Source organism: Girardinichthys multiradiatus, chromosome 4 (assembly GCF_021462225.1).
Source record: "Girardinichthys multiradiatus isolate DD_20200921_A chromosome 4, DD_fGirMul_XY1, whole genome shotgun sequence".
In the NCBI taxonomy this organism is placed as follows: Eukaryota; Metazoa; Chordata; class Actinopteri; order Cyprinodontiformes; family Goodeidae; genus Girardinichthys; species Girardinichthys multiradiatus.
The window spans coordinates 31793843-31805638 of record NC_061797.1 but is presented as its reverse complement, the minus strand read 5'-3'; the positions used below and the strand labels follow the sequence as shown (position 1 = coordinate 31805638).

General features: G+C 39.2%; 1 protein-coding gene across 1 annotated transcript; it reads left to right on the top strand.

The window, feature by feature from the left end:
• On the top strand, nucleotides 1-11496 carry depdc7a (DEP domain containing 7, paralog a). Its single transcript, XM_047363281.1, has 9 exons — nucleotides 1-152; nucleotides 5882-6338; nucleotides 7269-7399; nucleotides 7512-7704; nucleotides 8852-9072; nucleotides 9834-9976; nucleotides 10051-10176; nucleotides 10264-10342; nucleotides 10435-11496. The coding sequence occupies exons 1-9, from the start codon at nucleotides 14-16 to the stop codon at nucleotides 10656-10658; spliced, it is 1713 nt and encodes a 570-aa protein (XP_047219237.1). The 5' UTR covers nucleotides 1-13; the 3' UTR covers nucleotides 10659-11496.
• Nucleotides 11497-11796: the final 300 nt, after the last annotated feature.

Below are 11796 nucleotides of genomic sequence, written 5' to 3'. Positions count from 1 at the left end.
TGGGACTTGAATAATGCATGGTATTGTTGGGGAGGGAGGGGCAGTAGTTTCGGCGATGCCTGCTGTCGGGATCCTTGCGTCACGTCTTGATTTGGTAAGCACAGGGACATGGTGTGGATGGATGGCTGTCCGCACGGCCACAAGACGACCAGGTAATCGCGATTTATTGGTTTTGATCATGAATCATGCGCTGTTTTATTTGTTATTCTCGGGTTTTAATGTAATGGAGCATTTTGACTTGTTTCTGTCATCACCTGTTGCGTAAATGCGAGGATTTTAGCCAATCTTTTTACGCACAGCGAAAATCAGTCGACGCTTATTATTCCTCACACATAATGTTATTTTACATGTTAGAAATTAAAACATATTGATGTGAGTATGTAGAATAAACGGATTCATCTAAATCATAAAGCGTTTAAGTGTGAAGATGTCATGTCGAGTGGATTGTTAGTAGGATCAAAAGACAAAGGAGCTTGGAAGCGGCATTTCAAGTAGAAATGGTTAATAACAGAACTTGTAACTTACAGAAAAGGGCGTCGGACATGGAAACCAGGTAGACTGGCATGGAGCAGGCAGGCAAACAATAGAATCCCGTGACGAACCATTAAAACCAAATAGCTTATATATGGAGGCAGGGTGGAGAAATGACCGGTTAAATGACCATCTAATCAGATGAGGAGCAGCTGTGGCAGGGAGACTGCAGAACAGAAGGATGGAGGCCAATTAACACAGATGAGCAGGGTCACGGAGAAGTCAGGGAAGTAGCTGGAATATCTAAACTCAAAAATGAAACAAGAATCTCTACAATCAGTGAACTACAATAACAACTAGAGAACATAGACACGGAAGAAACAAATCCATGGAGACACTCCTCGAGATCACGACAGAAGAGTCCTCCAGAAAGGCTTTACAATGAATGCAAATAATTTTAATGTTTATCTAATGATCTGAATCCATTTCATAAGAGCAATATTTGTTTTCAGAAATGGTCTGTTTGACATTCGCTTTGCGCAAATTCAGCAGGCTCAGTCTGTGGCGTGTTTGTGTCACACGGCTACAAAAAAAGGTTATTTAGCATAATACTCTGCACAGGATATAGGGGTTTAAATTCATGTGGGCCAATAACCCAGCGATGTTCAAGCTGCGCCCTGAAGCCAGATCTGTTCATCTGACTGGTTTTAACTTGCTGAAGGAATGAAGATGTTCCACTGGCTGTGATCAGACATTGCCACGCTGCGTTTTTATCCCCAGGATTCATTTGCTTCCTATATGTCGATTCACTTATTCTCATATTAGTGTTGGCAGTCGCAATGCAGACATTCAAAGCGGTAGCAATGGGATTCCCCTAATGGGACGCATGCCGCTCCCTGTGCGATTATTTACCTCTGCTGATGTGTGCAAACACATGGCGCGCTGAACGTCGCATGAGAGGTTGGGCCATTTGCCGATCCGCAGCATAGTCTGCTCGGATTGGTCCTGTGCTCCTGTTTTTGTATGGAAAGAAAAGAGAAATCCCAACACTGAAGGAGAACTGGCTTTTGCTATGCAAACTGGGCTCAGTGTCAGCCTAGCGCCAGACAGGAGGTGACAGAGCTGAGCAGAGTTCCCAGAATTGTTCTGACCCACTTGACCTCCTCCATATTTTTCTTGTTTTTGCTTTTCTGTCAGACTTGACTGTTGCAGATAATCAAAGGAAATTTAATATCACAAACGATAACCCAAATAAACCTGATGATTTTATTTATTAGGTGGAAACAAAAATTACCGCTTGACTTGTATCAAGAAATCATTTAAATAGAACCTGTATGACAGCATGAAGTAGGCTAAAAAATCTTAAAAACACAGCCACAACTTAGAGAAATTCAAGAACTGATGAGAAATAAAGTCATTGACATCCATCCGTCTTGAAAGGGTTACAGAGCTATTTCTAAGGCTTTCAGACTCCCATGAACCACAGTGACAAAAACATGGAACAGTGGTCAACCATCTCAGCAGTGGCTGACATACCATAATTACTTCAAGAGTGCGTCCGGGAGGTCACAAAATAACCCAGAACAGCATCTAAATTACTGCAGGTCTGACTTCCCTCAGTTAATGTTAGTGTTCATGATTCAACATTAAGAAACAGACGGGGCAAAATATTCTTAAATGGGAGAGTCCCAAGATGCATACACCGCTAGCCAAAAAGAACACAAAGGTCAGTCTTTCAATGACCCAAAACCATCCAATGATACCCAATACTTTTCTGAAAATATTCTGTAGACGGGATTAAATGGGACATTTCTGGAAAGTGTGTGTCCCTTTATATCTGGTGTAAAATTAACATAGCCTTTAAAAAAACTAAAACCAACAGTCAAACAAAGGGGTAGCAGTGTGATGGTCTGAGGCTACTTTGCTTCTTTAGGACCTGGACAACTTAAAATAATTAATAGAACTATGAATTTTGCTTTTTTACCAGAAAATCTCAAAGGTGAAGGTCTGACCATCAGTCTGTGACCTGAACTCAAACACACTTAGTTTCTGCAAGACTGTATTTTTTTAACAAGCTTCATCAGATATTGATAAGAGCTGGATTTATAGCGGCACAGTAATCCCCAGACCCCCTTTGGACTTTCTGCAGATGGTCTTTCCCTAACTCCAAATTAGAGTCTTTTCTGATTATCTTCGCCATAACCTATAGCAGGTTCAGTTTGAGTTTCTTTCATTCATTGTAACACCTTCCTATTGCACTCAGCTTTAGTTTTCTTATGCAAACTGTTGCAAAGTGTTCTTCCTTGAACAGCTGCTGCCGTCCAAAATGTTTTTTCCTAATATGCAAATCCTCAGTCCAAGACAGTTTCTTCTCCCCCAGAGGAAGACACAGTTTGACGTAGACTCATCTCATTAATCAGCAGATCACCCACAATCACCATCCTCTGTAGCTTTGATACAAGAACATCTGCTTTTCCTGCTGCACTGTTCCAGTGCTCTTTTTTTCTGTCTTCAAGCTTCCCAGATGGGTCTGTAATTACATTTGTCATGTTGTATTATCAAAACACGGAGTCTGTCAGAGCCCGATTTATGTCCTCAGTGAGCCCCTCACATCCCTCCCTAACATTTGTTCAGAAGGCTTTAAAAGCTTCCTGTTGTGAGATGCTAAGATCTCACCAAGGCCTGCGCTGCTTTCTTTAATAAGTCTGGCTCACCGGGGGATGACACAAGCTATCAAGGCTCACAAATGCATAATTATCAACATATCTACATTTGAATTATTTGATGTAATACCAGTGCAGGGACATGTACTATGTTTTTAGCCTGCATTGAGTGTTCATTATTCAGTGCAACTATCATTTCAGGGCTCTGTTGCTTAGCTTCCATCCTGATTCTGGACACCCACATGCAGGAACTCAGGGGACAGGGAGTGTATGCAGGGTAGAGCTAGAGGAAAGCAGAGTTCACAGAAGTTTCTGAGAATTTGGCTTAAACAGAGCTTTAAAAAACCAATGCTTCAATTGTGGACTAACAAAATAGAATCGAGTTTTGGAAAGATGAATAGATTATTTAAACATACAATACGTAAATAAAAATGGTTCAGGAATCATTTAACTGAAGAATTTTATTTCCTCTTTCAACCAATGAATCAGAATCTTTTGTAATGTTTTAAAAAGATCTTTCATCAGTAGTTTTAATGTGTTCTGAAGTACTTTCAGAGTTCAATTTGAGGCATTTGGTTGTTTTTTTCCTTACTTTCTATCATGGTCTTTTACCTGAGAGGGACATCATGCTGTCCAATTGGTTCTTTTCATCATTCTTTTACAAATAAAAATCAAAAAAGTACAGCATGTATGTTTTAGCTTCCTTTTCTGTGATGCTCCTAAATAAAATTTGAGTGCAACCAATTGCCTTCAGAAGTTTCCTAATTAGCATGTAGATATCTGAGTAAGTAAATCTTTCTATAAATAAAGCTGCTTTATGAAGGTCTCAGAGGTTTGCCAAAGAACATTAGAAAACAAAAAGCATCATGGAAACCAAGGAACACAGCTGACAGTTCAGGGTGACAATTTTGAAGATGTTTAGAGCAGAGTTAGGTTATAGAACAATTTCCAAGCTTTGTACATCTCACAGAGCTCGTTTCGATACATCTGAAAATTGAAAAAAGCATGGCACCCTCAAAACCTGCATTGACATGGCTGTCTTAGATTGACCGACCAGCCTGAAGGCATTGTCCGGAGAAGTAGCCACTTTAAAATCGACATAATGTTTTTAGACGATTTTGTTTTTTTTGGTATGGCAACTTGTCCTTGAAAAATAACAACTGTCTGTTTAATCTTGTAAAAACTTCCAGCAAAATAATTGGTATTTAACAGCACCCCCTGTCTGATATCTGGAACAGATTGTGAAAAAGGCCAAAACCTTCCTAGCCAGCAGATACCAACCCTTTTAGAGGAATTTGTTCTCCTTCCTTCAGGCCGAAGGTACAGGTTGCCAACTATAAGGTGCAAGTGGGACAAGTATTCTTTTGTCCCAATTGCAATTAAAGCTCTTAATCTAATTTGACCAAGCTTGGCACATTTCAGAATGTTTAACTGTTTATTGTTGATATGGTTAAATATTATGTGGAGATTGTGTTGACATGTATGGAATAGGCTTTGACTGTGTTTGACTGCTGCCATGCACCAAATTTCCTTCTGTTAGACAATAAAGAACTAACCTGAACTGATTGCTTTGGAGGAGCTGCAGAGAAACACACTTTAGGTGAAAGAATCGGTTAGTTGGGTGGTAATCAAATCTGGTCTTTATGGAAGAGTGGCAAGAAGAAATTCATTGTTGAAATAAAAGATGTGAAAGAAAACATTTAGAACCCTGGAGTGAAACCCGTTAAAGGCTGTAAAAGACTTGACCCTTGTGGGAAGGTTCATCTTGGATAGAAAAACAACCCTATAAGCATACAGCCAGAGCTACAATGAAATGGTTTAGATCAAAGCATATTTATGTGTTGGAATGTCCCAGTCAAAGTCCAGACCTAAAGTCAACTGAGAATCAGTGATAACACTTCAAAATGCTTCTCCACAGGTGCTCTCCATCCAGTCTGACTAAATTTGAGCTATTTTTTAAGGAGAATGACCAAAATCTTTAGTCTCTAGATATGCAAAGCAGGTAGAGTCATACCCCAAAAGGCTTGCAGCTGTAACTGCTGCAGCGAAAGATGGTTCTACAAAGTATTTATTCAAAGAGACTTGATATATGAATGCACACCATTTTTATTTGCAGAAAATAAAACATTGATGGCTGTGTATTATTTTTCTTCCACTTAATTGCTTGTGTTGATCTATCTATAAAATCTTAATAAAACCTATTTTAGTTTGTGTGGTTGCAACTGACAATATGAAAACAAGTTCAGTAGGTATTAATGCATTTGCAAGGCACTATATACATTTAAGCCTTTATGTAAAATTGTAACCCTTTCTACCTTCTAGAATTGCACCCATTTGAATTTGCACCCAAATTCAAATGGCTGCAATTGTAATTCTTGTTTTTAAAACCTGTAAAATGGGTTTTGTTTGGGAAAGTAGCAATAACCTCTGATTGCTACTGTGTCTCATACAGCTGGACACTTTTTCAATTGTTTCCGTCCTGCCATCTAGTCTAACATAAGGATTTGTGCATCATAGCTTGCTAGAGGTGTGTTTTGGAAGGATTTAAGAAGTTTTGGTGGTGTGTGTGTGTGTTTTTTTTATTTCATACACACTGCAAGCTGGAAAGCTTACAGCACAGAACATATTTTTTCAGAGCCTCCAGACTGCTTTCATCTTCCAGCTTTTCATCATTGATTTCACAACTTATCTCCTTTCCATCTCTGGCAGTCCCTTATTTTTTCCATCCTCTATTTCTTTTCTTTTAGAACAAAGCATGGCTGGGAAACCTTTCCGGGCCACCTACATCTGGAACAGCATCATTTCCAATCTTCAAAACAACGTTGAGGTGAAACACAGGCGTCACAACCTGAAATCATACAATGACTGCTTCCTGGGCTCAGAAGCTGTGGATGTGGTGCTGTCACATATCACCCTCAGCCACTTATTTGGTGATGAAGCAGTGCCTCGTCACAAGGCCGTCCGCCTCTGTCAGGCCCTCATGGACTCTAAGGTGTTCGAATCAGTGGGGGTTAAAGTGTTTGGAAAGGAGAAGAAAAGAGACAAGTTTGAGGACAGCAATGTCAGTTTGTACAGGTTCTTGGTTCCAGTGACCAGCTCCTCGTCCGCTCTGACCAACACTAGCTCTCAGTCCACTGGTACCATCGGGAGCTGTTATGGCTCACGGAACATCAACCAGAGCAGCTATACGCTAACAAGCGAAAGGTATGAAATCATACTCTAACGTCTTATTCCTGATAGTTTAGGCTATTCCCAAATCCAGCATGGTGCCAGACTGGGTGCCTGAAGCCTTACTTACAATAACAGTGTCTTAATTAATTATTATTAATTTTCAGCTAACATCCTCTGACTAGTTTGCCAAAATGTGATTGAAAACCAAAAACAATAATTATATGAAAAGAAGACTAATTTGATAAGCACAACACTGTAAAGATCAAAAAGGTCATCAAGAGTTCAGGTCCAAGGACCCCAGCATAGTCAGGTTTCTTCTGTGAAATGAAATAAAATGTTAAAGAAGTAACACAATATGACCAGAAAGCTGCAAAATTCCAGAAAGGACAAAATAAACTTTTCAAATATGGCACAAAACAACTACAAAAAGATAAAAACACAGACAAACAAAGGAGATTGATAACTACTTTTATGAAACATCAGAAATCAGTAAAAAAAATTTGAAAAGAAACCCAGAAGATAAACATTGTGGCAGTGAGTAAGGAAACATTAGGAGATGTTGCTATGGGTTGGGTTTCAACTGGAAGAGTGGGAAGGCAATTGGCAGGAAATCCATTGTAAACATACAATGAAGGGGATAGTTTAAACTTTTCCCTTGCTTTATGAGTAGGGTTGAACCTTTTTGCTGGATTCAGGGATGTCCAGGAGTCTCTGCACCTGGGATGGGTGGCCTTTAATGGGCGTTAAACACACAGATGCAGCAATCATGAAAACATTTAGTATCCTCTTTTATTTAAACAATAATTTTTTTATTTCTGGAAGAATAAGTTAACATTTTCTATGAACCAGTGTGTGAATGAATGACAGGTACAAGGAAACTTTTGTGCCTTATTGATTCTGCCTGTTCCTGTAACAAGTTTCCAAATCATTTCCACTGATTGCTCTCATTATGTAACCTATCAGCCAAGAAGTACCAAGCTACTCCACCCACTCCCCAGTGAAGAGAGAGAAGTTACTGGAGGAGGTGCTGGGAAACCTGAACCTCAGCGCCACCATCACCCCCCAGATGAGCCATCTCGGCCTCTCGCAGGAGTGTAAGCTTATTTTCTTTCTGACAAGACACCAGACCATGACTTAAACTAATCTGATTATGCGTCTTCATTGGTAAATGCGTGCCTGTAAAACTCGGGTGTTTTATTTTTGCAGGTTTGCATGAAGTTTGGCACCAGCAGGCAGTGTCCAGACTGCTGCAGCTCATAGAGCTCCCCCTGCTGGAGAGCTTGTTAGAAGGCGAGGTCACTTCACGATCCTCTCTGCATGGCATGGAGAGTGACCCGGACCTGCTGTGTACAACAAGCTACCTGGACAGAGAAGTTCTGAAAGCTTTCAGTGAAGCACAGTAAGTCCTCCAAAGTCTGTCCTGTGACTTCTGGAAAAAGAAACTGACCTTTTTGTTTGTAATTTTTCTTTACCTTTGAGTTATAATCTATAAGTTTATGAAACTATTTTCTTTATACTTCAAAGACCTAAGGGCTAAGATAATCAAATGCACCCAATATTTGGATGTAAAATGTATATTAATTTGATCATCTGGTTTCTCCTCTTTGAAAACAATATAGTAACCACATCAAGTGGGCAATAATATAATGAAATGTACCTTTTATTTCAAAACTTGCAGTTTTAAAATAATAGTCATTTTATAGTCATTATTGAAAAAGTTAATTTTTTTAACTAATGTTGGACATCAGTGCAGAAATGTATAAAAATACATAGTTATGATAAATGCATTTAGTATTTATAAGAGCCATCTGATTACAGTTATGACTGCTGAAGTCCTTTGGGTGTCACATTTGGAAAGAGTATATCTGTGTTGAAAAAGTGTAATTATAAAAAACAAAACTTAAATGTTTAACATGCATGAGTCATTTCTAATTTTTGTGCTTTTATAATTTCCTGCCTTTCAAGAAAACAACTCGTTAAATAAAACTTAAATTAACTGCTTTTGAATGGTAATTTCCCAAAATGTGCACACATTAAAGGTTTTTCAAAGCTATTGTAACCAATTAACCATGGGTATTCAAATAATCCCGTTATCATAGATTCTGAAATATATTCAGACCCATTAGTTACATTTCGTTATGACTCACTTTGAGTCCAACACTTTAAAAGTTTTTGGTCAGTGATCTTTCACCATTATTGTTTTATTTGGGTCCCTTTGATTAAAAACATGTTAAAATCTGTAAACTTAGATTTTTCTTAATTTTGTCATGATTAAACCTGCAAATGGCTAAGTCTGTGCTCTCTAATGAAATGTAAGTGTCCTAAAATCCTTTACATCGATAGCTGTGATTAAAGTACAATTGCACATGGTGGGATAAGTAGATTAAGGGCCATATGCAAAAATCGCAGCGTCCACAGTTAAACTCCCAGCCATCTGTCTTTATTTCTTGTTTATATCTCCTGTACTTAGATAAAAAAAAGTGGGCTAAAGTACAGAAAATAAAATCCATGAGTAAAAGTAATTCCTTGCCCTCCCTCTCCCCCAGGGCTGATGAGTGGATGTCAGTGGCAGTGGACTGTCTGGAGTTTCTGCCTGATGAGCTGGTGGTGGAGGTCAGTCGTGGTTTGGCTGCTGGTGTGGATGACCTTCTCCAGTGCAAGAGGCTGCTTTACCAGGTCCTGGTTAGCCATTACCGACAGATGCAGCGGCCACCTCTGCTTAACAACTGTCTCTTTGATATCCACTCTGGGATATCAGAACTACTCGGTAAGCAGTGAAGCGGCAATTTGTTGCATAATAGACTCTTGAAGATTTAGGCGTGGGCCATTCCTACAGTTTCTACAGTACAAAATGCTTTTTATTGTGATGCCAGAGAAAGTGCCTGAGTATAGAGTATTGCTCCACGTATTGCTGCACACTGATGGTCAGCTGGCTTAAAGAAGGCCACTAATTTCTTTCAAACTTTCAAGAAACACAAATTTGGATGTTTGGAAATATTTCTGGTTGCAAAAAACATAGACAGTCATGGTGTGGAGACTAAGGTCCCCTAAGACGATGCCTATAACGCTGATGTATCTAACACAAGTTTTTCAGGCTGGCCAAACAGATGTCCTGACTTATTTACCAGCTAATAGCTTACACTTGTGTTACTCTATAAAGAGCAGAACGGGAAAAAGCGTAATATTCTGCACAAGAAGCACGTTGAATTAAAAAGTATTTCAAAATTTGGCAGGTGTTTAGACTATACTTTTGCTCCAATACAACATATGTTATTAATATTAAATAAACTTTATTAAGGGCGTCATTAAAACTTATATACATTTGGCTATTTTAGCAGCAGGAGGAATTGTTTTAAATCTGTCTGTTATAAATAAAAGCAATTAGATCATGTTATACATTTTAGTTTCATATTTTTATCATACTGTAAGAATGCCTCATTGGCCCATGCCCAACCAGACCCTAGTAGTGAAACAACTGTTCTTTTCAGTCAGTTTTGAAGTTTACTATTTTTCCTGTTGTGTCATCAGTTAATGGGAAGCTGGAACTAGCTTTAGAGGCGCTGCAGCTGAGCCTGACGCTGCAGGACTCCCACAGCCGAGAGGAGCTCCGAAGGCTCCTGAGATTCATGGCCACTGCTGCCAAACCACAGGAGGTGAAGCTCAACAAAGAGGTGGGTGCTCCCGCATCCAGGGTGCCGCTATCTGTTTGCTTTTGATCCTCATTAACCATGAATGCTCTTCCCAGATTGAGAACCGAATGGCGGTAAAGAGGTCTTTCTCCAGCGCCATTGTATACAGCAGAAGGCTCTCGAAGGGCAAGGTGGACTTGATGGTTCTGTTCATGATGGACAGCCACCGTGATCTGTTTAAAGTAAGCGAATTTGACTGTGTAAGGTCATTTTAGTAGTGAAGATACCTAGAAAGTTCATGCATTAATATGTGCCTTGTTTGCCACCAGATTCCCATCTCCTTGCACAAGATGGTGAGTGAACGACTGAGGAATATTGTAAAGGGGAAAGATCCAGACGTGATTACAGGTTTGCAGGTTTATCTACTGTTGAAGATGTATAGAAATCATTTGCCCTGCATCATATGACTTTTTTTTTTTCTCTCTGTTCCTCCGCTGCAGGCACAACATACTGCTCAAGGGTTAGCGCTAAGGAATATTCAGAGAGTGGACAGAAAACCACTAAAGAGGAGATACTTTCTCTGCTGCGGGCAGTTCACGAGGACCCCAAATTCTCCATAAAGGAGAAGAGAAGGCTACTGGGACAGTTTTATAAAGCTCATCCTGAGATTTTTGTTCAGTACTTTGGAACTAAATTATCTACTATCAACATGTTGTTGCAGTAATATTTATATTGTTAACAAATTCTATATTCTAGAGTTAAAAAACAATGATCAAAGGAGTGGAGTTGTGTAGTTGGTAACAGATGACTGAGCAAAACCGTGACTTTTATTTGTCTTTTATGAGTTGGAATATTTAATGACTATTTAACCATTTTCTTTGGTGCGGGACACTAAGGCAGAATGTATATTTTGATTAAGAAAAGACTGATACTTCCTCTTAAAGAGGAAAATGTTATTTTAGAAGTTCTCATAGTGACCTAGACAACATTATGGGTCTGATTCCATCAAAAGCAAACCTGCATGTTGGTTGCTAGTGGATGCGTATCTGGTGCTTGTGCAGTAGCATCAATAAAAATGTTTCACGCAATGGATATTTGAAACTGGAAACCTTAAAAGTATCTTATTCTGCTTTAGTGGCAGTAGGAGGTACTTATGACTCTGGGTTTTTCTTCTCTTTGTTGCAAAAAGTCAAAACAGATGTTTGGAGAGCTTTTTTTAAAATGGGAATCTCAGCCACGTTTTAGTGGTTTCTTTGGGATTGTTTTAAATCACGTGCAAATAAGCCTTCTAACTGGTTTCAGAAAATGACTGGAGTGTTTCCCACTGGCTTGCAACTGCAAAACACTTTGTTTTTTTACTGTCTAAGGTAAATTGGGATTGAATTGAAGCTTTCATGCATGTTCTTTTGCATGTAGTAAAAAGACAAATGGCATCTGGTATGCTAGGTAATTTGTGCTCTGTGCTGGTTGTCCAGTTATAAACTGACTCAGAGCAGAATTGTGAAAGACAAAGTAGCTTTCTGCTTGTAAAGTTAATAAAATTAAACTTGTCTGTGAAATAAGAGAACTGTTCGAAGTTTTATTTCCTAATAGCTTGTGTTCCTTTTTTGGACAGAAATCCCTTTGTTCCAAGACAAAACCACAGAACCCTTCATATGCTTCCACTGCTCTCCAGCTGTTATCCGTTACTTCAAACTGCCCACCAAGACGCAGGGAAACATAGGCAGGATACAAACACACTCCCTGCAAGACACGATGGTGCCGTCAGTATAACTGGTTTAAATGCCAGAATGTAAACACTTGTGAAGCTTTCCATTCTGCCATTAGGGGCACGAGTTTTAAAATTGAGAGGCCAGTCTGTT

What these genes read in the sequence shown, in the direction of transcription:
- depdc7a (XM_047363281.1), top strand. Translation starts at nt 14, where the DNA reads ATGCATGGTATTGTTGGGGAGGGAGGGGCAGTAGTTTCGGCGATGCCT. An exon ending in AAAGCTTTCAGTGAAGCACA is followed by an intron (nt 7,705 to 8,851) that starts GTAAGTCCTCCA and finishes CCTCTCCCCCAG; the next exon opens with GGCTGATGAGTGGATGTCAG. An exon ending in AGATCCAGACGTGATTACAG is followed by an intron (nt 10,343 to 10,434) that starts GTTTGCAGGTTT and finishes CCTCCGCTGCAG; the next exon opens with GCACAACATACTGCTCAAGG.